Source organism: Lepidochelys olivacea (genome assembly GCF_965140295.1).
Source record: "Lepidochelys olivacea isolate rLepOli2 genome assembly, chromosome: 10".
NCBI classification, from domain to species: domain Eukaryota; kingdom Metazoa; phylum Chordata; order Testudines; family Cheloniidae; genus Lepidochelys; species Lepidochelys olivacea.
In genome coordinates, this window is record NC_140420.1 from 22,865,530 (window position 1) to 22,892,616 (window position 27,087).

Below are 27,087 nucleotides of genomic sequence, written 5' to 3' on the forward strand. Positions count from 1 at the left end.
CAACTGGTCTGATCCAAACTTTTCCTGTCTGAGACTTCCGTGTGAAATACCAGAATATATATATTGTGTGTGTGTGTGTGTGTGTGTGTGTGTTTTGTTCCTGCAAAGGGTAACTATTTCACATGTCGTACATCTTTCATGAGCTGCTTTGTCAACAGTTGTGTCCTACATTTATACCTAGGTTCTTTGGTAATGGGTACCTTAGAAATGCCTAGATAATACTTCTCTTGCTACTTTCCTGTAGTGTATATTCTTTTAACCTGGAAACCAAATCTTTGCATTCAATTTTTTTCCCATTAACTTGTTGCGAGAAAATTGTGAGTTAATATGTATTCAGAAGTATGGAATGTTTGCAGAGAGTTCTTCTGTTCATGAGTGCTTCTTTGTTCCAGTTATTCATACGAGGGCTTGTTAGAAATCTCTTCAATGAAGGGAATGATGCATACCGAGAAGGTGATTGGGGAAGGTCACAGAGCCACTATACAGAAGCTTTAAACATATCAGATTATGCCAATTCTGAAGAAATCCACATTTCCAATGAAATACTAGAGAAGCTGCATGTAAACCGTATAGCATGTTATTCAAATTTGGTAAGCTATTTTTATTTAAGCTTTTGCTTCTTTTCAGAGAGAGTACATTAACAAAATATGAAGCCATAGAAAATTCACTAGTAGATAAAGAGCTCTTGGTTATGGTTTAAGAATTGTCAAAATGATTCAAAACTTGATTCTCAGTCGTCTCTCTTTAAATATGTAAGCATGTGTCTAGATATATTTAGACTATAATACTAGAAGTATCCTACTAATATAAAATGGTCATACCACACTCAAATGCTGATAAAGCGGTAGGTTCATCCTTCAGATAAGATTTGTACTATACCTACTTCCCTGTCTTTTTGTCTGTGGGTGGACATGTTTTGGGGGGGTGGGGGGAGATCTTAATGATGCCCCTGTTTTTCACTGGGCTTTATACTTAAGCTACACATGGACCTTTTCAACCAGTGTGACCTATGTAGGGAGCATAAATCTGTATATATACAGTACTAGTGCTGCTCCTTAATTGTCTAGAAAAGTTGCTAATGAGTGAGGCCAGATACTTCCTCCTCTCACAAATCATCTGTGGTGCCTCTTCTAAAATTTTCCATTTGTCATTTACCATTATAGTGATCCATTTACTAGAACATCAACAGATATCAAGTATGAAGAATTAATGAACCAAAGGCATTATTACTGTTTCCTTCCTTTCCAGCTACATAAAGAAAACCCTGTCTTATTTCCAGAATGAATTCAAAATAAAATCTTAAACTTCTACCTTGAATTCATCTAGAACTGAACTATCCAGAATCTGTTCAAGTAATAGGGCTGTCTGTCTTTCTGTGAGCCAGATACACTGCACTTTTGTCAAATAATAAAAACTAGGATCATGAGGCTTAGTACAAGCAGGCTTTAGTACTTTTGCTGCATGAACGCTACCTTTGTAAGGTAACTACTCTGCTGTGCTACCTGAGTCAGTGATTTTTCATTAAATATGGTAAATGGTAGCCTTGAAATAAATACTAACTTTTTTTATTATTTCAAGGTTGAATTATGTTTTAGCTGGACTACAAAGAGGGTTCTAGCATACTTTGGCAAAATACTGTCTGTCTTCATTTGCAATCTGACTACACAGCATTCCATGCTATTTGTAAGAACAGTAAACAGCGTTAATTTTGGGTCAGTTACTCACTTTTATCCAGAAGTAAAACGTTAACAAGGAATAACATCCTAAGAAGAATTCCAGCACTTTTTGATTTAAATATACGCTATTTCAATCTTCTACTCTAGTAACAAAATATTATTTATTGAATAAGCCCTTAAACTTTTTTGCCTTTCTCACAGAGATTGCATGATAAAGTTCTAGAAAACTGTGAAATAGCTTTAAGGTTAAATGAAAACAATTTCAGAGCTCTATATCGGAAATCCAAAGCCTTAAATGAATTGGGAAGGTATAAGAAGGCTTACGATGTTGTTGCAAAATGCTCTCTGGCTGTACCACAGGTAAGTAAATTATACATTGTTAAGTTTACTTTACAAATAATGTTTTGGAAATAGCTGGTACTTTATGTAATACAATATTTTCTCGAATGCTTATTTATTGCACCTGTTTTCAGTGTGGAAGCTAAGAAATATGAGGGTTTTGTTTTGTTTTGTTTTTTTTGGTAGGAAAAACTAGGGCCCCCAAATTAAGTAGAGCTGACACAGTTGCCTGATCTTTTTCAGCAAGGAAAATTGAGTCACGTGATGTTTTGTTTTTGCTAGTATGTATGGATGGCATCAGTGAGATTCTTTTAGAGCAGTGATACTCAGACCTCAGTGGTTCAGGAGCCAAATTAGCAATCAGCATTACCCAAAAGAGCCACAGTGGTAAATGAAACGATAAATTCACACTATAGTACTCCATATTCATATTGAAACTGTATGATGGGAAATATTATTTAGTTTTCATTTTTATTTTTTTTATTTATATATATATAATTCTCACAGCAGAATGACTGACCACATATTATTTGATCAACTACAGTTGGTTAATAACATAGTAAAAGTCTCCTGATTGGTTAATAATTTAAATCACATTTGTGTTTTAATAGCATGTGCTGCAAAGAACCGCAGGAGATGCATTAAAGAGCCACTTGTGGCATGGGAGCCTCAATCTGAGTATCAGATTGTTTTTGAATTTCTTTAATGTTCTGGATTTCCTCTAGCTATTCTAATATTTATTTACCTGTCATACATTCAGAATCTTCAAATCACACTTCTTACCTTCAGAAAAATGTCCTCTCCTTTAAATACATATTTTTAAAAAGTGCATTAGAATCAGATAAGCTATGCAAATTGGAATTATTTACTTTGGCCACAAGGATTAAATGATTAAATTAAATCCAGCAGGAGAGTGAGTTTGTGTGTGTATGGGGGTGGGGGGGGGGTGAGAGAACCTGAATTTGTGCTGGAAATGGCCCACCTTGATTATCATGCACATTGTAGGGAGAGTGGTCACTTTGGATGAGCTATTACCAGCAGGATAGTGAGTTTGTGTGTGTGGTTTTTGGGAGGGGGGTGAGGGGGTGAGAGAACCTGGATTTGTGCAGGAAATGACCCAACTTGATTATCATGCACATTGTAGGGAGAGTGGTCACTTTGGATGGGCTATCACCAGCAGGAGAGTGAATTTGTGTGGGGGGGTGGAGGGTGAGAAAACCTGGATTTGTGCTGGAAATGGCCCAACTTGATGATCACTTTAGATAAGCTATTACCAGCAGGACAGTGGGGTGGGAGGAGGTATTGTTTCATATTCTCTGTGTGTATATAAAGTCTGCTGCAGTTTCCACAGTATGCATCCGATGAAGTGAGCTGTAGCTCACGAAAGCTCATGCTCAAATAAATTGGTTAGTCTCTAAGGTGCCACAAGTACTCCTTTTCTTTTAATGATAGCAGGGCCGTCCTTAGGCATTCAAGGCTGTGTAGGTCACCCAAAAATTTGGGGTACCCCTGGGTCTTAGTATCCACCCTCCCACCTCTTCCTATCCCCTGTTCTGACCCTTCCTGCAGGCTCCCACAGCTGGTTGCTGCAGCCTGGTGACTCTTACTCCAGAGGGGATCTAGTAACTTAAAAGTGAGAGAGCCTTCCAGCCTGCCAGGCCTATTAGCACAATGTTGAAACTGTTAAAGAGCCATTCAAGTGGTAATGAAGTCATTTGACAGGCATTTGCCAACCCCCAGGTATATACTGTCAGATTCTGAATTTACTGACAAAAACAGTTGTGCATTACTGTAATATTTACTCAGAACATGTTAGTCTACAGGACCTTGTATTAAAATTTGCTTTAAAAATAATTCATTAGTGCAGTGTTTCCCAAACTTGGGATGCCGCTTGTTCAGGGAAAGCCCCTGGCAGGCTGGGCCGATTTGTTTACCTGCTGCGTCTGCAGGTTCGGCGGATTGCAGCTCCCACTGGCTGTGGTTTGCTGCTGCAGGCCAATGGGGCTGCGGGAAGCGGCGGCCGCGGATTTTTAGATGCACAATCTGAGTATTCATCTTTAGGCTTAAATGCTTGGATTTTCAGACCTGCAGTTTTTAAAATAAATCCTTCAAAGGACCTCCCTTATGTCAAATACATTTTTAATTTTAATGACTGTAGTACAAAAAACTTGCTTCCATTGGTCATGGGGCACCAGTTTAATAATACTGTGTCAGGTCCCATAAATCCTAAGGATGGCCCTGAATGATAGACCTCTTTGTAAACATCCCTTATCCCAGTAATGTAATGGCAGGTGTCATGTTAGTACTAGCTGACTATTCCGTTTGTGATGGATTTTGTGCTGTGCTTAAGACCCGTGACTGTTTCATATTTGGCATTCCCCCTTCTGCCTTGTTTCAGATGCCTTTGTAGATGTGGCTTCTCCCACTGACTAGTCTCCACCATAGATTTTTCTTTTGCTATCTATGCTGTGGGGTGAATGGTTACTTCTTCTCCATTTGATTCTAAATATTGATTAATATATATCTTTAATCTGGCATCCTGTTCAAAATGAACCTTTAGAAGACATGATTGTGACTTTTGTGTGGCTTTTTTTTTCCTTTTCAAGACACAATTTTTGGCAAAGTGGCCAGAAATTTAAAAGTGCTGGGCACACATGACCACTTCAGTTGGCATTTCTCTGCTTCATACACCTGAAAACTGGACCACTTAGCTAGGTGTCTAAATTTCAATTTCAAAGCCTAACTTTAGGTACTCATGTTTGAATACCTTGGCTCTAAGGTTTAAAGTAAATCTGCCTTGATTCTTCTTGTAACTTTATATGACATATTCTGAAAACTAAACTTTAAACTGTCAAATATTCTAAATGCTATCTGTCATCTAAAATATGAATTAACTAGGACAAAGTGAAATATGACTTGATTTTAACACAACGCTTCCAGATACAACAGAGTATATTCCCAAAAACAAATTAAATATTCAGTGATGTTCTTTAATAGTTGACATGCTAATCGAAATGTGGCCTTCAGTTTGTAAAACTACAAAAAATACTCAAACTGTAGAATCTGTAAATCACGCTTTAATTGCTAAAGGCCTTTGTCTTTATGGATCTTAAACTCATCTTGGATAAAATGGTATATACCTTTGAACTCAGTTATAGACGTTTATAATTTTTATTTACATGTGGGGTTAGAAGCACACTATCATAATTCCTATTTACTTTGGAATGAGAAAACAGTTGTATCACTTTGCCTGAGGGGTGGGGGTTGTGAGTGTATGTATAGAAGTATATAGAAATGTATATGTATTTGTTTTAGGATGAAAGTGTGATAAAGCTGACTCAAGAACTTGCTCAGAAACTAGGATTAAAAATAAGAAAAGCATATGTCAGAGCAAGGGTAAGGAAGCTTGTTTTGTTTTGTTTTTAAACCTCATTCTGAATTTTTAATATCAACTTACACTTACCATGACCTGTTTAATTGCAGCCAACTTCCTCAAACTCAGTTTCTGGAGAAGTGTCAATTAAGGTAAGGGTCCACATGTTCACAGTATAAATTGATTTTGAAAGAACTATTTTCTGTATTCTTACAGTGAAGTGAAACTGACCAGTTAACATTTGGTTAAAGTTTCTGTATCTTAGGCAATGGTAAGGATTCTTGTCTAACCTTGTGCTTGGTTTTGCCATGAGTATAATATCTTACTCAATCATTTGATCACTTTTATCCAAGTTATCTTTGTACGAGAACTTCCTTGAATAAAAGATAGTTAAAAATGCTGTCTTTACTCTGTTTGGCCTTAATTATTCGTAAGGTCTTGCTAAATGGACACAGTTAACCATTGCTTTCTGTACTTAATGACAACTTAAGTACTACAGATGTCCAGGTGAGTACTATGGTTCACATAGGTTAAGGATAGCAAGTTGAATGCAGCTCAGACACTGATAAAGATGTACTATGAGACCTGCACAGATGCAGTTCCTGGTCTTAGAGGCATAAAGTTCACCTAAATTGTAAACAGATGTTGGCTAGAATTGGTTACACGTTACATTAGTAAACATGAACACTTTAAAACAGTTTATTTAAATCTAAACAGTAAATAAAGAACATATCTTATTTTAGGAAATGAAAATTTGTTATGTTTAGTCTCACTTTTGTTAATTTCAGTTTCTTATGGCTGCAATGCTTGGGTTTCACACACTACAAGGAATGCTTTTGTTTGAAAAGCGATTTTTCTTTCATCTTTAATTGTGGAAATCTAAATTCTCATAAATTTTACAAAAGCTAAATTTTAGGTCAAACTTAGATTGATAAAGTCAACTTAAAAATGTGTGCTTGAAGGGTCTTGTTGCTCTTCAAATTAATTGATTGTTTTACTTATCTACAGAATTCAAATTCTTCTGTAGAAGATATTGAGTCAGGTGAGTCTTCCTGGACTACAATATTGTTTGTTAATGAAAGGAAGCTAGATACAAAGTGCAGCGCTGGTGTGTTTGTCATTGTCAATATTCATAAAATTCTTTATATGAATCATGAATTGAGCTCTTTTCTGGAGTTTGCCTTCTGTGAAACTGGTATTATATTTCTATCAAGTGTGTGTGAAGGTACAAAGAGCATTACAACTAGGAAAGCTGCTTTCAAAGATGACTTCAGCAGTGGTTTCTCCTACATCCCTTGTCATAGGTAATAACTGTAGTGACTTGTAAAGGTGACACAGTCTCCACTTCAAGGGGTTAAAAAAATTATTTAAAAAAATCAAAAAAGTTTCTCAAGTCAGTCCAAGAAATAACTTCACATATCACTTCTTAGAACAGTTTTTTAATTTGCCAGCAAACTAAACTTAATAGACTGTGTGAAAGGTGTATGGCATTTTGAGGGATTTGAGTGAATGGTGTGTGTGTGTGTGTATGCATAAGAGAATACAGGTTAAGGTGGCTGAGCAAACTTTATTTAAATTTCCTGACTTTGTTGTTTTTTCTCTTTTTTTTTTTAATATTGTGGTGTTCTAATATAACTTCTGTAACTTGGAAAAATTAGTGCTGAGGGGGTGGACATGGGGAGGCAGAATAAAGCTAGCATGTGATAACTTAGGCCACAAGTCTCCAACTCTTCCTGCCTACTTAGCATATCAAAATATGCAAACATTCCAATATACACATCTGCATATTTTCTTCTGAAGTTAATTGGTTAATACAAACACTTGGTATGCTTTTCTTAAGCATCTATATCTTTATTCCAAAATTAAATTTCTTTAAGGCAAAACATATTTGTACCAGATTAAAAGTGGTGAAAGAATTTTTTTTTTTTTTTTTTTTTTTTTGCAGAACATTGACTAAAAGTTTTGGTCTCTTTCCCAAATTACCTGTTTCAGATTTATCAGAAGAGAAACAAGAGACACTTTCTACTGTTCCGTCATCAAATTTTGTCCCAGAAGTGTCAAGTGACTTGGCCTCAATACCTATGCAATCCGTATCTTCTGTCATGCCTCTTCAAGTGGAAAAGAGTTCTCTGCCTTCCGCAGTGCTGGCAAATGGGGGAAACCTCTCTTTCTCTATTCCAGAAGCATGTTTAGATTGTGGAGATGGAGATGATATTAGTATTGGGGAAGAACTTGATGAACTACTTGATTCTGTACCTGACTCGGATGAAAGTGTAACGGTAAACTTTTGTGTTTAATTTTTTCTGGAGAGGAATCATTTCAAATGAAATCTTGTTTTTAGTTTGATAAGCAGGCTCACAACTAAGTGTATAAACTATAGTCATGCCTATTCTGTCAAATTGCACCCTGTCTTTTGACTCTAATATGAACTTCCCAGCAGAAATGTCATGTTTTCAGTTTCTTCTTAGAATAGTGACAGCATTATCCGACCAGCTCTTATCAGGTAATAAAGATAAAGCAGTGTCAGAGATTGAGGGGTTTAGAGGCAGTTCTGGAACAGACAGATACATTAAATAGCAGGTCACTAGGATCAGATGGTGTATATCTGACGGTTCTAAAAGAATTTGAAAATGATGTGCTGAACTGCTAACACAAATATGCAATCTCATAAAATTGTCTACTCTCTGATGTCCAGTTGAGCAGTTGTGGGGGGAGGGGAAACCTGCCAGTATGTTAATATGTTAACTTTAGCATATAGCATTATCCTTGAAGTAAGGAAATGGTATCATGTCAATTCTTGAACAGATTGTAACTGTAAAGTGAATAATAGTTCCTCCCAGAACAGCACGAAACTAATCAGGATAATACTATTAGTATAATTTACTAATGAGGCTGTAGTAAGTAGATTCTTCATGCAGGTTTAGTGGACACAATTTAGAATAAGGTTCAGTTTTGAGAAGTGTGTGGTGATTCTCTGTCTTAAAGTGTTTTTTAAAGCAACACTATTTAGAAAGCTTACTCTGAATATTTAACTTTCAGTATTTTAAAATAAACTGAGAAATGTAACTTTCTAAATTTCTGAAATAGATATTGCAAAGTAAAGGAGTTCTAGGAAACAATCTACCATGTTAGAATAAGACTTCTTAAAATTCCATTAAATATTTTTAGGCCTCTTTAATTTCTGCTGCCTCTTTTGTCTGTGTATTTAAAGGTATTTTAGAAACTAAACTCTCAGGGTCTGGTCCTGGTCCTGCAAGGGTTTTAAACCTGTGCTTAACTTTACATGTTGTGATTAGTTCTGCTGAAGTTAATAGGACTATTCACCGTGTATAAAGTTGAACATGGGTAAGTCTCTGCAGCATTAGGGTCTAAAATTTAGATTGAAGGACTGAAGTTCAAGATAGTCTTCATTTTACCTTTACCTGTTTAGAGATAGGGTTTTTGTGCTAAAACAAAGCAAATTACTAAAAGCTAGACTGTTGCAGACCTCTTAACCTTTTTGAAAAAAAAAATTCTGAATGAACATTTAGTAAAAATATTTCTCTTCTTTTTTCCCCCCCCCCCCCCTCAGCAAACCACAGTAGTCGGAGGACCCATTCCATCAGCTAGTGTAGCTCCCAATATAGCCTTCTCCACAACTTTGTTAGGAACTTTACCAGTTGGTGCAGGATTTGTTCCAGCAGCCTCATTTTCAGAAATGTATTCACAGCCTCTGGCTTCTTCTTTGGAAAATTTTTGTTCCTCTTTAAACACCTTTCCAATCAGTGACTCAAAAAGAGGTAAGAAATGAGTCTGAAGTTATACCTGTTTAATCTTACTTTAATAGAGAGTGGGAGAAGTTTGTGAATGACAGCTGACTTCTCACTACTAATCAGTGTAAACATTAAAGGTTTGTGGTGAAACGTTCAGGCAGTTTGACTTGCCTATGTTTTAAATGTATCAAATGTATAGTCAATATATACTGTGACCAAGAATTAAAAACAAAGCAACTGTTCATGTGGTATCTACATAAACATGTTCTAGACGCCCTCTGCTGGATCTGCATGAACTATTACATGGGTTTTCCTAAAGCTGTTTTGATGTTGTGCATGAAAAATTAACCTGAGAAGGAAGTAAATTTTAAACTCCATTTAAAAATCTGGGTGAGGCTGGGGATTTAATATGTGCCTGAGTGAAATGGGAGTAAATAAATGGGGCTGTTTTTTTACTCTCAAGATTCTAAAATGACTACACAGGGGAGAGTACACACTGAAAAAACCCAGCAAAGACCTGTTTAAAAAATTTGCTTAACACTGAATCTAAATAGGTGTAAGTGGTGATGAATACCAAGATCAGTAATGAGCTAAATAAATAGGAAATATGCAATAAACTAGAGTTGAAAAAATAATCCCCCTTATATCAGTCAAAAATCTTGTAGTTGCACATTCTTTGTAGAAGAATGGCTATTGCAAAATTTTGGTAGACTGTCTCCCTAACCATGTCCACAACCAGGGATTTGAAAGTGAACTGTTGCCTGTTTGCCCACCTTTTACATTCTGGACCTCTTTCTTCAGTCTGTCCTTACAGTGACTGCCTCAACACATGTTCTGTGGGGCTGCTATTAAAGGTAATCCATTGATTGACTGAGTCAAGATGACTTACCTTGTCTTTCTGTCCAGAGACCAAAAGGCATTTGCATGTAGTGGGAAAAGACATTGACCCCTGTCACCTCTATAGCAGATGCAAATTCTTACATCAATAAAATGTGCTGAGAGGGGAAATAACTGAAAAATTGTTTCTTAATCACTGTCCAGATCTATCCAGTTCAGTTTCTAGAGATGGAACACCAACACTTAACAGCAATAATTCCTCTCTTTTACTTGTAAGTATCTTCCACATTTTCCTTCACATGAATCAAATCTTTAATATTTAGTCATCAGGGTTTAAGGAAGTTTTTATTTTTTTATTTTTATTATTATTATTATTAGTTTTAAAAATGCAGGGATAGCTTCATCCACCATTAAAATGTAGCAACTGGAGTGGGAAAACAGTATCTGTTTGAATAGTACACAGCAACACTCTAAGACAGAAAGTTTAAAAAAAAAACCCAAACTACTTTCCGAAAATCCAGGGGGAATTTTAGATGAGGAAATTGTATATACTAGTGTCCTAGCCAATTTTTGAATTTGGTAAACTTTTTAGCAAAATGCAGCATGGAAGCTTAAAATGACCACATGTGGTCACAACTGTCTGAATGTTATCGTCTATGAGTTTGCCATCTTACCACCTTGCAGTCCAGCCAGAATAAGGGGCAGTATGTAACTGCAGTAGTCCACAAGCAGGGCAGTAACAATATTGTGACTAAGACTTTCAATCTGATCTGTGCTGTACTTGCATCTGAAGCTCATGTATCTTATTTTTCCCAAATGCTTTCTCAGCAGTGGCTGGCTGGTGTATGGGTGGAGCTAGTGATTTGCATACTCTCAGCCCACCCGCTACTGCACTTCTCTCAGTCCCAGTGTGGGGTTTGGCAGTGCATTCAGCCTGTAATGGGGATATGAGCTCCTTATTCCCCTGTGTGGATATGCAGCCAAGCTTGCAATTGAACCCTATATGAAGACAATCTGATGTTTTGAGGAAAACCTTCACTAACTAAGTTCTAGTTTTGGAGATCTTAAAATGAGGTTGACAGATCAAGTTAAATCTTGTTTCTTCTGGCAGATAAATGGCCCCAATGCTTTGTTTGGGACTGAGGATTACATGGGAATTGCAGGTCAAACTAGGAATGACTTTTCACATGTTTTTAGCAGTGGAACTGCTAACGTAGCTGTATCTGCATCACTTGTTGGAAGAAACCCATTGGAAGGTACACATGAACTAAGACAGGCCTGCCAATTATGTTTCATCAAAACAGGTAAGGAGCGCAGGAAGTCAGTTTGATAGATAATTAAATACATATGTACTATATCAGCATTGTAAATTAAAATGTTGTTGGTTTCTAGAAGTGCTCAGTTTTGAATTGTGTATCATTTACAAACAGAATATGGATCTGAATATTGAGTCATAAAAAACGTTGCAACCCTTTTTCTACCTTTTTTTTTCTTGATTTCATGGTCTTGTCCTAATGGGTTCTTAATTTCTAAAACACCCAGCAATCACAACATGCTTTCCTCAAGCTGAAGGCTTACTGTGTAAGGTCATTCACATTCTGTATTCACTTTCCTCCCAACCCCCAGGGTACTCTGAAGAATGACACCTTTGCTCAAGACTTAAAAACTTGCAATACCCACTCTGATTGGTCATGGGGAATTGAACTGCAATTCAAAGTACCCGGTAACCTTCACATCCCATCTGTTTTATTGTTCTTTCAAACTAATTCTAAATCATTATCGTGATGCTTCCAAACCTTAGCAATAATTATTAACTTGCCTTCATTGACACAGAGGGTCTTAACCTATTTTGGGCCATTCACAGAACTAATCTTTGAGGTCTGAGCTATTGCTATTACACAGCTGTATTCTATAAGCAACTTTTTTTTCATCAAGACTATTCTTAAAATTGAGCACTATTCTTCAGGTTATAGACATTCTGAAATATTAGTAGAGCAATAAAACATGTATAATAATTCTAAAATACTACACTGATATATCTAGGGAATGGTTATTGTAGTTTGCAGTTTATTGCTCTTTAGTTTAAAACTACTTTTATTACTGTGTAAGGAGGATCAACAGGTGATTTTGAAATGCCACATAGACATGATGTTTAATAAAAAGCAGCAGTTAGAAAATGCTGAAGGATGAACTTTAAGATATATCCATATGTTGGCCTTTAACAAAGCATTGGTTTCTTCCCTTGTTTCTTTGCATCCCTGCTTTTCCTACCCATTTCTGAAACCACACAGTTCCACCATGAACTTTTTTGTTCAAAGAGAACCGGACAGGAATGCACCAGACTCTATTCTTAGTGGGTTATTGTAACTCCTTTTATTGACTGGGATGGTCACTGAGCATTGGAAACTTTACAATCCCTTTGCTGGTATATATGTATTCTTAGTATTTGTGGCTTTGGAAGCAAAATAGACCTAGTTTTGAACCCTGTGCTTAGCATGTGACAGTTAAAACACTACCAACTAGACCGTGGGGCTGGTATTGTATTCCTACAGAATGCAAAAGTTGACTTTTTACTTGAGGTTGTGTTCTGTCTTTGAACTCCCTCTTTGGCTGTTCAAGTTTAATAAAAATTAAATATTTAGTTGCATGGTTCTCAATGACTTATTAAAGGCCCAAAACAAATTTTATGAAAATTTACCCATTTGGGCCTGCAAAAACAGAAAAATACAGCTGGTTATTCCCATGCGGAAGCAAAGGAAGACTGTAAAATCTTCCTTAAATGACCTATTTTTCTTGTTGGTCTGGTCTTGTAAGTATTTGCATAGTTTTCTTCCACTCTCCCTCTCTCCCCCCCCTTTTTTTATTTAAGATTACTTTGGCTCTTCTAATTTATTGGTGCAAGTAAGAATTCTTAACAGTCTGTTCACACATGTGCCTGAATACAAGTTCCACAGTTACTTATAGCTTATGTAAACTATAAACAATTTTTCTATTATTTTAGGACCTAAGTTATTGGATTTCACTTACCATCCCAATTTAGAGCATAAGTGTAAAAAGGATATTCTAATTGGTAAAATAAAGAATTCTGAAGATAAATCATGGAAAAAAATACGCCCAAGACCAACAAAAACTCAGTATGTAGGACCATATTATATATGTAAAGGTATGTTTTAAATATAGAAGTTACATAGTTTTTACTGAATTAACAAGGAAATTTAACTAGTTTGAATGCAAAATTAATTGCAAGGTTTTAATTCCTATACTGAATATAAAGTAATGCATGTACATTTTTGTTATAAAATGTAGAATGAAGCTCTATTGTTTTTGCTGATTAACAAAAACAGTTTATAGGTATTTTTAATATTTCCACAGGGATTTAAGTGAAACCCCATCATAAAAACTAATGTGATTATTTAGTTCATATTCTACCTCTAATTATAATTGTTTATTTAAAAAACATGAAAATGTATCTGGCTATTTCCAAATAGAGCCAACTCTAGTATCCTTGTGACTTGGAGGTTCTGGACACTTAAGTAAAAGTAAGCATTGCTTCATAGATTCTTGGTATGAACTTCTGCTTACAACTTCAGGGAGCTGATTAGTTTGATCAGATATTGTGCACAAATTAACATTTTGTACTCCTACCTACAGAGAAGAGAGTGGATGTCTGTGAAAATATTTTTCTGTTTTTTTGGCTTGAAATACAGAAGGGAAGCTGGAGGCTGTGAGGATAATTGGGGTACACATGCAAGCTCTAATGGACACTCCATATCTTCTGAGGGGCCCTAAATGTAGTAAAGTTGTTGTCCGGCTATACTGAAAGGAGGACAGGAGACTTTTTTGATATGGATTTAATCGGGCCGCAACTTTTATTAGATGTCTAGGACTACCTGGCAGATAAAAGTGTACAATGCAGGCAACTCCATGTTTATTCAAATTACCTGGGGTTTCTGGGTAGTTTCATCCTGGTTCCCCAGCCAATCCACTGCTTGGACCTTGCCATTCACCCCTGCTTGTAGGAGAGTTAAGGTGGGCTTTAAGAAAGGGGGTTGGCTCCCTGCCCTACCAATCATAGGAGTCCCCAACTCCCCTGTTCCGTTCCTTTAACCAGCACCTCCTTTTAAGTCCTTTACCAGGCCATTTAGCTGGTCACTGGATGCCTTCCCTGTGGAGTATCTGCACTGGACATCCACCCCACACTTACTAAATGAGTTGCAACATACAGCCTAACCACCTTTTCTCCTGATCTCCCCCCCCCCCGGTTGGGGAACGTGGGAAAAAAACCATCTCATTCCACTGAAGTCAATAAGGGGTTGAGGGAAAAATTCCTTCCCAGCCCCCCTAAAAAGGAGCAATTAGCGCAATGCCCCCAGCAGGTCCTAACCCAGCCTGATATTCGCACCTTTCGGGGTGGGAGGGTGGGTGCTGCCTTGCCTGCTGGGTGGAGAAAGGGCTTCCCACGCCGAGGGCTTGCACATTTAAAGCCTTCTGTCCCTAACACTCCCTGGGGGTGAGTCAGCACCACAAAGCTGATGACTACTCACCTTTTTGCAGCAGTTTCTGACCTCCTGCCTCGCCACCATAAAGCACTGCTTAAGCCTGGACAGTGTTCCCCCTGCTTAAAGGTGCGGTGTGGTCATTCAAAATGAAGTTTGGGAGAGAGGAGTAAGACCAAAATACTAGATTAATTAATCACAGAGGTGGCTTTTCATCAGACTTTCTGAAATGCAGAGTTAAGATCTAGTGATGATAAATGTGGTGGTGTAAAAGCAATGTCAAATTTAACTTTTATTTCATGTCATCTTAGATGTTGCTGCTGAAGAAGAGTGTAGGTATCCAGGCCACTGCACGTTTGCGTATTGCCAGGAGGAGATAGACGTGTGGACTCTAGAGCGCAAAGGAGCCTTTAGTCGAGAAGCTCTCTTTGGAGGAAATGGGAAGATCAACTTTACAGTATCCCAACTCCTTCAAGAACACCACGGACTATTTATGTTTCTTTGTGAGGTGCTTCTTTAAAGGCATATTTGACTGCTTGTTTCCTAAAGATATGAAACAATTTTAAACAGTTTTTCATTTAACAGCTTTGCTAGATAGTAAGGTGAACTGCTTACGAAATGATTTGGTGCATGACTAACTTGTAAGCATTGAGGTGCATGTTGGATAATAGTTTGCACAGTCTACATCCCTAGTAGAATTTTTAAGGTGATTTCATACATGAAACATATATTCAACTTTTCTTTAATCCCTTGTTTTTGTATTTCAGAAATGCTTTGATCACAAACCTAGAATAATAAGCAAAAGGAACAAGGATAATTCTTCTTCTTGTTCTCACCCTGCCATGCATGACTTTGAAGATAACAAGTATGTCTGTCTGAAATATACTCAATATAAGTTTCAAATTAAAAGTACAGTAGAACCTCAGTTACGAAGTTGTTTGTAACTCTGAAATGATCGTAACTCTGAGCAAAACATGATGTTTTTTTCAAAAGTTTACAAGTGAACATTGACTAAATACAGCTTTGAATCTTTACTATGTGGAAGAAAAATGCTGCTTTTAACCATCGTAATTTAAATGAAACAAGCACAAACAGTTTCCTTACCTTTTCAAATCTTTCTTTTAAAACTTGCCTTTTATTTTTTTAGTAGCTTATGTTACAATAATACTGTACTGTATTTTTCTTTTTTTGTCTCTGCTGCTGCCCAGTTGCATACTTCTGGTTTCAAACGGTGTGTGTGGTTGACTGGTCACTTCATAATATTGGTGTTTGCAACTCTCAGGTTCTACTGTAGCAGAGGTTTCAAAGCATTTTAAATTCTAATTTTCATTCCACAACTGCAGATTGGCTTTCTCCTCTTAGTTGCTAGCAGTCTGGTAGTTTTGCTTCGGTACTAGTAGTAACAATATAGGCTTTTTAGCCAACAAACTTTAAAAACATAAATTTTGCCTGACAGCATCTTTGTGCTATAGGTATTGCCTTTATCTTACAGGTGGGAACCTGAGGCAAAAGGTTCTATTACCAACAAATAGCTTGCTTTGAATTAATGCATTTGTTGCATTTTCTTGTCTAAATATAGTCCTACATCATTAATTATAAAAGTGATAACTTCTTTCTCAATGCTGAAGAAAACCAGTGATGTTGATCAGCTACTCCCATCTGTTTGAAACCATTAACCATCAGTGCCCCTTACTAAGGGCTTCTGTACCTGGCAAGCTGCATTGGTTTACTAAAGGTGTGACTTTAAACTGATATAGTTAAACCTTTACAAACCCCTCTTATGTCAGTTACAGTATGATGTTTTTTTAGCTTAAACCTGTTTCTAATAGACTTAAACTAAACCAAAATAAGTTACTCTTAAACTAAAATAAGATTATCCAGATAAGGGTTTGCATCAGTTTAATTAAACTGGTGCAAGTTTGTATGAGGATAAGGTTTGAAAGCTTATCTAGCTTCATTATTTTCTGAGGTAAACTGTAAGTTTAAAAAAACAAAAGATCCCACAGAGCTCTTTATGTGATTTTATGTATGTATGAAAGTTACAGCTATTTGGACTACAATGAGAGCACTATTAAATATATGGGGACTCTACCGTCAGTAGGAATTAAATTTACACTGTTTGTAGTGTTTCTCGTTCTAAGTAAAGGAAACACTGCAAATATGAGAGTAAGGTAAATACTGTGAAGTCAGTCCATTTTTTTTAATTTAAGCCTACAAATAGTTATTGGTAAACTTCAGGTTGTGCAGGTGGGAATATTTACTTGGCAGTGGGATGTCATGTCTTTGCCTTTGGAAACAATGGGTATTGTTGGGTCCAGTATTGTTCTGCAGTAGGCAGTATTAGATTTGATAACAGACAGCACTGATTTCTGAGACATTTCTATTCCCCCCCCCCACCCCGCTTGCCCTGCAAATGGTTAATTTAGACCCTAATTCTGTAATCTGCAGACTCTGTTCCTGTTCAGAGTTCCATTGCTTACAGTGGGGCTTCACCTGGTCTTAAGCATCTACCTGCATCAATGGGCTTGCAGGAACAGGACTTGAGTTTGGAGAGCAATTTATTCAAATTTCTTCAACTGAACTTAAAAAATACCTGTAGTATAAAATTACTGAGTGGGGGTGTTTCCAGTGGAGTCCTGCAGTGATCAGTTCTTGGCTCAATGCCAGTCAGTATTTTTTCTGTGATCTGCAAGAAAATTGCTGGTAAAACTTTTAGATGAAACACAGGTTGGTGAGGTAGTAAATAAAGGCTTGCGTGTAGTGAAATTTAAAGTTAATTTCTTCCAGTTATCAAAGAGCAGGTTAAGAGAGCTATTGTGGTCTAGATGCACCAATACAGGGAAAAGATTTCTGATATTGTAGAGGACTCTAATTTAGCAGACTAAGTGGCTGGATGTTGAAGCTAGACTAAATGAAAATGGAAATAAGATGCAAATTTTTAAATGAGGGTAAATAAGCTTCTTGGTACATTTTGTGCTTGTAGTATCTACCACAGTGGTCTATAATTGGGAGGGCTTCAGGGAGCTACTGCAGTGCAAATCAGTAACCATTGGAACAGCTTTCCTAGTAACGTGATGGGTTCTTCATCACTTGGAGACTTTAAGGGCGTGCTTACAAGGAGCAGCAATGAGGGCTATGGGGGTGTTTTTTGTAAAGTGCATTAATGTGTTGTGCACTAACTGGTCTCTGTAGACCCTGTTAAAATGCACTAAACTTTTAGTTCATGCCAACAGCTTTGAAACAATACTATGTTAAAGCACACCCGGGAACTGTTAGCCTATGCCAGTAGGGTCTACATGGACCAGTTAGTGTGCAACATGCTAATGTGCTTTAGAAATCACCTCCCGCTCCCCAACAGTGCACATTACTGCTATCTATAGGCAAGCCCAACGTAATTTCTGCTTAAGCTAGAGTCATGTAAGCTTGATACAAGGGTTACTAGGGTAAAATCCTGTGGCCTGTGTTTTATGCATGAAGTTGGACTAGATGACCTTCATGGTCTCTTCTGGCTTTAAAAATCTGTTCTTGACAAATGCCTCCCTTGGCTGTACATAATCTACTCCCTGACTTCAGTAGGAGTTGTGTGTACACATACCTCAGAGGAAGGAGAGTAGGTGTCTATGTAATTCCATGTTAGTTTCCATGACAGTAGAATCCAGGAGCACAAAGGGCTCTGAATACTGCCTATTTGTTATTTTAAAGCTCAAATTTACATGCTGATATATAAACTCATATTTTCCAAAGTTTTAATAATTCCTTAAGTGGAAAGACCTCATAGTCACAGAGAGAATTCACTTGTAAACATTAAACAAACAGCAGTAATCTAGGATTACTCTGCCTAGCAGTATATTAAAAGATACTTTAAAGAGCTGTCAAAATTAAAATAAAATATGAAGTGGAAAGAATGGTAACATTGCATGCTTTCCATATGCACAAGGAAGGTCAGTAACTTTACAGAAAGCTTAAAATATTGATTTTCTTTTCAAAAACAGGTGCCTTGTCCACATTTTGCGAGAAACTACAGTAAAGTATTCCAAAATCCGTTCGTTTCATGCTCAGTGTCAGCTAGACCTGTGCAGGCATGAGGTCCGTTATGGCTGTTTAAGAGAAGATGAGTGTTTTTATGCACACAGTCTTGTAGAACTCAAAGTTTGGATAATGCAGAATGAGACAGGTATGTTTGGATTTAAATATTACCCCCTACCCCCAGTGCAAAAAGATAAAAGAAATGCAATTCCTTAACCCATTTGTCAGTGTCTTCTACTTACAACCTTCTGTAGTCTTCTGTATATCTAATAAACCATTGGTCAGTTTTACTAGTTAGTGGGTATTGAGTAAGACTGCTAGACGCACATAAAATTAGGAAACTTTTTAGCTTTAACTCAAAACTAATAGTTTCTTAATCATGGAATCGTAGGACTGGAAGGGACCTCGAGAGGTCATTTAATCCAGGGATTCTCAACCTTTTTCTTGCTGAGGCCCCCCCTTCAACACACTATTTAAAAACTTCAGGGCCACTTGGGACTTGGGTGCAGGAGGGACCCTTGTGCTTAGGCATAGTTTGACTTCTATTTTGTGGGGGCAAGGGCTGGCAGGGTTCAGGACAGCTCCCCACAGTGGGATCCAGGGAGGGAGTACCACCTCCACCTCACCTCAGTAGGCCATCCAGCCTGTCTGGGTTGTGGGAGCCCTCAACTAAAAATAGAACTCAAAGTGGGGACTCAGTTCAAAAAGTTCTGAAAACCGTTCAGGATGAGGGCAGGGAATGGCAAGGGACTGTGTGCAGTGAGTAGTTCAGGGTGCAGGGAGGGGGTAGCTAGAGGCTGTGTGCTGGCAGGGGAGTAGCTCAGGGTGCAGATGGGGTAGCTAGGGGCTGTGTCAGGCGGGGGAGGGGTAGTTCAGGGTGCAGGCAGAGGGTAAGCTAGGGGCAGGGTGCAGGCAGGGGGTAGCTAAGGATTGTGTGCCAGGAAGGCTCCTCCTGCAGTGGCTGCTCCCCGAGGGCTCTGCCAACCCCAAAAGCCAGGTCCCCTCATCCGGGCAGCTCTTACCAGCTGCGTGAGCAGTCAAAAGGGGCTGGGAGCTGAAGAGCAGTAGTAACCCTGGGCACCAACAGCAGATGGGAGAATGCCTCGGCTGCCCACTTCATGGTACCACCAGCCAGAGGAGCAGCTGCCCTGCACTGCCTGGCTCTGGCTTTCCCACCTACAGCTTGACCAGAGGGATGGGCCTGGGGGAGAGGAGGAGGTAAAGGGGTGGAGCTGTCCCCAGACTGCCCCACTATATATAAGGCACTGCAGTTTGGGGGAGGAGGGGCGAACCCTTGTCTGTCATCGTGGTAGTCTCCTCCGCCACCCGCCCCGGCGCAACTCTGCCTGTGGGCTCAGGGCTTCTGCTTGTGAGGAGCGCCAGGACTCGAAGAGTGAGGGAAATGCTGGGGCTGCTGGCTTCAGCCCCGTGCCGCTCCCAGCTTCAGCCCCCTGGTGAATGCTGGGACTTGGGGCACGGGGTTTCAGCCACAGGGCCCCACGGACTTACCTGAAAGGGCTTGTGGACTCTCCGTTGAGAACCACTGATCTAGTCCAGTCTCCTGCACTGATGGCAAGACTCAGTATTATCTATACCATCCCTGGGGTGTTTGAGGTGTTTTAGCTTTAGGTCTCAGAAATGTGTTCTTGTTTTAGTTTTATTACAAAATTGCTTTGACTAGAAATTGAGATATTTACTTTGAAGGCAAAGGAGAATGTTTCTGCTGAGTGTTAAAGACCTTGATCAGGCTTATCTTTTTGTTACAGGTCTGTGAGCCAGTTTTTTGAATTTTTTACTTGTCCAGAGTCTTTGTTCCTCTAGCTCTAAAATGGCTTAATGTTGCTACAAAATTTCCTTATTGTTAAATCTCCTGTCTTCAGGGAAGCACCCCAGTCTGGAATGGGCTGCTTCTCTTTGCCTCATTGTGGTGGTCAACTTTTTTGGTATGGTTTTGGTGGTCCCTCCAACCAACTTGCAGTGGACCTCAGCTACTCTCTCTACCTTGCTGTGTGAGGGAGCACTGCTTTAAATATTAGTTGGGTTGATCATCATGGGTGGCGATGATGCCCAGAAAAAGGGCAGTGTGGGCAATGTGGAGATAATATGGTGTCCCATAGTTGGTCCCCTTTTTGCCCAGACTGTCACTCTGAACGTGCTCCTTCCTTGGAGAAGGAGCATCAGGTCAGCTTCACTCTGTCTGGAAGTGTATCGGCCAACTTAGGATGACCCCAGGCCAAGAAAAGTTTCAGAGGAGGACAGTTATGTGGAAGTATACAGAATCCTCCCAGTTCTCTGTTGCTCTAGCCCATTTATCTCTACTTGGCCTTTGAGGATTCCTTCTTGTGGAAAGAAGGACAGCTGCTCTCCCTTCCTTTCCTGCCTCCCAAAATGTCGAGGTTCAAGGGTAGCTGCTATTTCCTCTTAACCCCATAAACCTCTTATTAAAAGGGTTAGGCCATCCCCCAAACATGAGTGTACATGTGAGTGCTTCTTTCCTACACATGTCCAGACATAGTCAAGGCTCAACTTCTCATCTTCTAGAAGGCAAGTTGATAACTTATAGACTCTGAGTGTTGGAGGACCCTAAAGAAGGGGAATGCTCAACTGAGTGGGAAGCCCCTTCCTGCCCCTGCTACAAATCCAGGCACAGACCTATTTTTCTTTTCAAGGACTCTGAAAGTCTGATAGAGTTGATGTCTTTAGTCTTCAGCCTCTCCATGGACGTTGTGGAAAAGAAACCTTGGTGAGGCTTTAATGATATGGAAAGGTGTGCAGTAAAAGTTCGTATCTCTGTGGTCACTGAGATTATTAAAGAGCCTGAGAGAAAAGTGGTTGCAAGAATGGCTATCATTAAAGGCAATGTGACAGTCTTTTACATCTTGCAAGATGCATAGGCAGGTTTTGGGGGGTGGGGGGGGTCTCTCGCCTGAGTAACACTGATCTGTACATGAGAAGGGTTTTTATAGGAGCCTTGTGAACATAAACTGGAGTCTCATTTTTTGAAAAATGAGCTGGTTTTCAAGCGGATTGTAGCTAGCTTGCCTGTGGTCATTTGCACAAAGCCCTTAGGCATCTGGCTCCAGGATTTGAAAACAGGCTCTTAGGAAGATGGAAACTTAGGCAATACTTTGGTCCATCTGTGAATATATTTGTGTTATGTAGACAGTGTAGGATTTTAGGATGTCCTTAACTGGTTTTAAGTGCTTGTTTTTTGTAAATGTTGTGGTAGGTAACACCACTGTCTCTTTGGCAACCTTAGCTGTTTTTTGGAGGGATTCAGTAGCACTTGAACATGTATATGAATAAAACTTCCAAATTGTCTAAGACCTTTGTTTTCTCCTCTGCAGGTATGTCACATGATACTATTGCTCAAGAATCAAAGAAATATTGGCAGAATGTGGAAGCAAATGCACATGGAGCACAGGTATTTCCACTCATCTTTCTGAGGAAGCAAATTTATGTGGGACTAGCGTGATTGATCGGTGACGTACTGGTTTTGATGTCAATGTTTATAACACGATTTAACTGTTAGTTTATATCACAAAATGGTTGTCCCAAGCATATGCCCCAAATGATTTCCTCTTCTTTCCCCCTGCATGTTTTATTAAAAAAAAAATTAAGCTTTCTGGATACTTCAGATATTCTTATTTTTCCTAATCCCAGATTTCTCATTATACATGTGCAGTTACTTTTTCCCCCCTTTGCTTATTTTGTCATAAGCAGAATATAAACCTTCAAAAATGCATTCTTTCAAATTTTCTTCAGCTGAGGACCTAGCATAAATCCTTTTCTAGTAGTTTATTTTGTTTATACAGCACATAGTATGTCCATTGCCAGAACGTCTGGGTGCATTTATACAATCTAAACAAAATTAACTAACAATCTGTCATTAAGAGAAATTTCTAGTTTTTTAAGATTTAAAATCTAGGTCTTTTTTGATGTATTTATAAGCTCTCTAGTTTTTAACACATCTAGAAACATTTTAGAACCCTTTCTTATCTTCAGGGGTACTTAATGATTTATGTATGGGATTTCTCTGCAGATGCAAATCACTTTTTTTTTTTTTTTTAATTTAAGGTTCTTGGCAATCAAATGAAGCATGGATCTCTAAATTTGAAAATGAAGTTTGTGTGTGCCCAGTGCTGGAGAAATGGTCAAGTTAGTGAGCCAGACAAAAACAAAAAATACTGTAGTGCAAAAGCAAGACACCCGTGAGTAACAGATAACTTCAAATGCATAATGTCTCTCAGTAAACCATTTTGTAAAATCTTCTGAGTGATCTGTATAGGAATTCAGACTATTAAAAGGGATGCAAAAAAGCAAGTGCAGTTGAAGTAGAACTTGGGCTGAAAGGCTGAAGACTTTAAAGGGTGTTAATAATCAAGAATAAAAAATGCATGTTACACACTTCAGTTGGCAGTTTATACTGACTTTTTTTTTTTCTTTAACTCACAACCATGATGGGTGTTTGAGACTTTAAATAAATTGTATTAAAACATATGGTTTTGGGGCTCTTTAGGTCCAATCATTGTCTTTACTGTTGACAAATAGTACAGTATGTAGATGTATTCTATATATTTGAATGCTTCCATATTCCTTAGATGGACCAAAGATCGTCGTGTGGTGCTGGTGATGTCTAATGAGCGTAAGAAGTGGATGACCATTCGTCCTCTTCCCACGAAGAAACAAGTGCCTTCGCAGTTTGATGTATTTGTTTATCTAAAATGATCTTTTTAATTAAGACACTTAAGTCACTGGAAAATACTAGTAAAGGGCCTGATTTCTGCAGCCACTGTGTGTGAAATGTCTGTTGAAATCAGTGGGAGTCACTGGAGCAACTGCAGAGCCAGATGCTAGGAAGGACTGAGCTCATTTTTTATTGCTGAAGCTCCTCCAAGTCCGTGAAACTTCAGTAATAAAAGTATAGAAGGTATTTAATATAAAGTATTAAGTAATCTCATTAAAATCATATTAATATAGTTCTCATAAAACCCTAATCAAAAGAGTGCATAATATTTTGAGGGTGAGACACGCTCCATACAATATTGGAAGAGACCTGGAATTTCATTTCTTCTTGTGCAGTTCTCAAGATGAGTTTGCAAAATCCTGTTTCCTGGGTTCTGACAACTCATTACTTCAAAAAGGCTCTGTTTTCAAAGAGCATTGTGTGATTTTTATTACAGTGAATGAGAGGCATCAAGCTAATAACGTAATGCATAAATTTAACCTTATATTTTTGGAGTACTATCAGAAATAAATAATTTGAATTCCTGCATAATAGAAATACAGCACAGACCTAAAATGCTATATTCTAATCATGGTGTGATTTCTAAGTCATAACTGTCTACATCCAACCTATGTTTTCTGCTAGCTTTGCAGACTGATGAGCCCTTCCGTAGCTAGTGCTTCATAAGATTAAGACTAGATAAGATCAATGTGTTACGGGCTGCATGCAGTATTACCTGTATGGCCCTGAGGATGTCACATGGGCTGCAGCTGTGTGCTGATTGGGTCACAAGTGGCCTGTGGGCTAGAAATTGAGAACCACTGCTCTGACAGCTTATTTGGAAGGCAACTATTTATTTGAGTTATAGTAATAGTAGTAACTTGTCTGCTTATCAGAATGTTAATGCGCCTGAAGCAAAGCTACAAAAATCTTTCATCACCCATTATAACTTAACATATGCCTAAAGGATATTTTTTTTAATTCTTATTTAGTTGTGCAATCATATTGCTTCAGGCAAGAAATGTCAATATGTTGGAAACTGCTCCTTTGCTCACAGTCCTGAGGAGAGAGAGATGTGGACCTATATGAAAGAGAATAGTAGTAAGTAAAAAATGTGTGAGGTTATTAAACACATGGTTTTTTTTCTCTTTTTTCCATCTCTCTCCTACAATAAGTACCTCTCAATCTTCCATAGGCAATCTGGTGGGTAGATTTTTCTTCAAGTAAACCCAGCCTGCCTCTCATGATACAAAATTAGTGTCTAATACATAGTAACATCATTTTAATATAGGTTTATATACATACCAGATGACTCATTATGTAACTGAAATTAGTAATTACTGTCATTGCAGTTTTTACCTTTGAAGATTATTGATGAGTAAGTAGAAGAGTTGGTTGAATGCAAAAACACCATTCTCAACCATTTATGAGAGCACCAGATTCCTGTTCAGATCAGCTGTATCTGTATTTATCTTTTTTGCAAATTGGGTTTTGTTTGTATATTAGGGGGCTGGCTGTCTGCAAAAATACCTGTGTTCACATGTAAACAAGAGTATTCACTATTCATTCTTGGGTTTAAAATTTGTTGTCCAATCAGGGAGGTTATTAAGGAGAAATAATACCATGTGACAGATCGCAAAGAACAAAGATTGAATAACTGAAGTGATACTAACATTGGTTTGCAAATGAGGAGACAAGATAAATATCGTATTTGTAATGCATTTCACTAGGTCTAATAACAGGCTTAATGATAAAATCACAGATCAGCATAATGGGGCCCAATTGCAATTGGGGCCTTTGGGTGATAGCTAATATAAATATTTGCTACTCATCAGGGTGGATAAAAAATCAATGATTTTTTTATTTAAATTGGATTTTTTTTATAAAATGCTTTTTGAGGAAAAAAATCTAATCTAAAGATACATTATAGCTCAAAGATATATCTCATCATGGAATAGGGATTATAAATTCTAATTCTATAGTATGAGACAATATAATCATGTAATGTTTAAGAAAAATTTTGTTAGTGAGTTCCAATAGTTCATGGATTAGGGAACCAATTTTATGGGGTTCTGCAGGCTTCTGTATAGATTATTTAGGTTAATCTTTCTATCTACTCAATGGGACTCAGTGCTCAGTCTATAAGATACCATCAGAGATGCTTAGTTTTGCTGTTCTCAAACTGTGGATTTGTTTCTCCAGAGGTAACAAGCTTGTTAACAGCAAAAATGTTTTTAAATAAATTAATAGACCTCAACTCTATTGTCCCTCTGCGAATTTGTGTACACAGAGTCAATCCCTTACCTCTCTCTAAAAGTGCAAATTTTCAAAAAATTCAATGAATAGAAGATTGTTGGGGGCGGAATAGATCTGGACAAGGAGAAGCAGTCTGGAGATAAATGTGAGAAGCAAGGGACATATGCTTGTTTTGTTAAGATATTATATGTTTGCTGTTGAAGAAAAAAAATCCAGAATACTTAATGTTGTTGATTTAGTTAAATAAAACAATTTAAATGTCTGTCTGGTGGTGGTCTCCTCCTAATACAGCATGGCAAGAAAATCTTCCAAATATTAATGATTAACCTGTTGAATTGGAGATAGTTCACCTCCCAGTGACTTCATAAATATCTGCTTCAATTACCATTGGTAAATGAAATAACCAAGCAATCAATCATTTTCTGATATAGCTGTAAAACTAATCTGAAAAGTTTTTTTTCCAAAATAAATTACTGTATAAAAATGTATAGTGTGTACCTTTTAAAAATGAAACCTACATCTAACTCTGAGTTGTGAAGAATATGTATTAAGGTTATAACAACCAACAAGAATGCACTTTTATGTAGAAATCCATGATTAAATAGAGTCTTCCTGACTTGTGATTTAAATCACATCCGCCCTGCTACTCATATTAGGTAAATCTTAATTTCCCCTACCTAGATGTCTTGGAAGAAAGTGAGTCAGGCTAAGAGGCCAAAGTTTCACATAGCTGTCATTTATTAGCTACTGTGGCTCTCTCCTCCCCTCGGGTCTGCAGTTTGTCCTTTCTTTTCTGCTTCTACTGCATGGGGGCCTAAAGATATCTCTGCCGTATTTCCAAATTATGTCTGCAAACTCAGTTACGTATTGTACTCACTCTCTTGCCTTAATTGCTGAATAGTTATTTTAGCTTCTGCTCTTGTTAGTTCAAGACATGGAGCAGTTGTATGAAATGTGGCTAAAGAGTCAAAAACCAGAAAAAGGAGAAGATACAGCTACTCAAGCAAACAAAGAAAATGGGAAGCAAATTCATATGCCAACTGACTATGCTGAAGTTACAGTAAGTAATGCAGGCTTAGTAATTATCCTAAACTCTGGAGTTTTTTTTTTTTTTTTGCACTTAATACTGTGTTCCTTGCTCCTACAACACTCACTGAAATCCTTGTATGCAGTGTTGTTGTGGCCATGTCAGTCCCAGGATATTAGAGACACAAGATAGGTGTGGTAATATCTTTTATTGGACCAACTTCTGTTGGTGAGAGAGACAGGTTTTTGAGCTTACACAGCACACTCCTTCAGGAAGCTCAAAAACTTGTCTCTCTCACCAACAGAAGTTGGTCCAATGAAAGATATTACCGCACCCATCTTGTGTGTCTGAAATGCTTATAATTAGCTAATGTGGAGTCATGCTGTGGATCAAGCATTAGTACTGCTCTTCAGAATCTACAGAGCCTGGGGAGGGGGGGGTCAAAAACATCAGCTGATGACTCCGTATAAACAGACTTTAAAATTATTACTGTATATTAGCCTATAATTGGATTAGCTAAAGAAACAATATTAAACTGTGTTAAGGAGCAGTTCTGTGCATGAAGCATTGATTTTTCTT

General features: G+C 37.9%; 1 protein-coding gene across 2 annotated transcripts in view; it reads left to right on the forward strand.

Moving 5' to 3' along the window:
- Window positions 1-27,087, forward strand: part of ZC3H7A (zinc finger CCCH-type containing 7A) — a 45,484-nt gene that overhangs the window by 16,295 nt on the left and 2,102 nt on the right. For both annotated transcript variants that reach the window (XM_084642270.1, XM_084642271.1), the window contains exons 4-21: window positions 393-590; window positions 1,878-2,036; window positions 5,331-5,411; window positions 5,499-5,540; window positions 6,397-6,430; window positions 7,381-7,667; window positions 8,960-9,167; window positions 10,182-10,249; window positions 11,089-11,281; window positions 12,979-13,140; window positions 14,785-14,981; window positions 15,241-15,338; window positions 18,466-18,647; window positions 21,847-21,923; window positions 22,577-22,710; window positions 23,101-23,206; window positions 24,218-24,326; window positions 26,408-26,541. In XM_084642270.1, coding sequence (XP_084498396.1) covers window positions 393-590; window positions 1,878-2,036; window positions 5,331-5,411; window positions 5,499-5,540; window positions 6,397-6,430; window positions 7,381-7,667; window positions 8,960-9,167; window positions 10,182-10,249; window positions 11,089-11,281; window positions 12,979-13,140; window positions 14,785-14,981; window positions 15,241-15,338; window positions 18,466-18,647; window positions 21,847-21,923; window positions 22,577-22,710; window positions 23,101-23,206; window positions 24,218-24,326; window positions 26,408-26,541 — 2,469 coding nt within the window. The remainder of the gene's footprint in view (window positions 1-392; window positions 591-1,877; window positions 2,037-5,330; window positions 5,412-5,498; window positions 5,541-6,396; window positions 6,431-7,380; window positions 7,668-8,959; window positions 9,168-10,181; window positions 10,250-11,088; window positions 11,282-12,978; window positions 13,141-14,784; window positions 14,982-15,240; window positions 15,339-18,465; window positions 18,648-21,846; window positions 21,924-22,576; window positions 22,711-23,100; window positions 23,207-24,217; window positions 24,327-26,407; window positions 26,542-27,087) is intronic.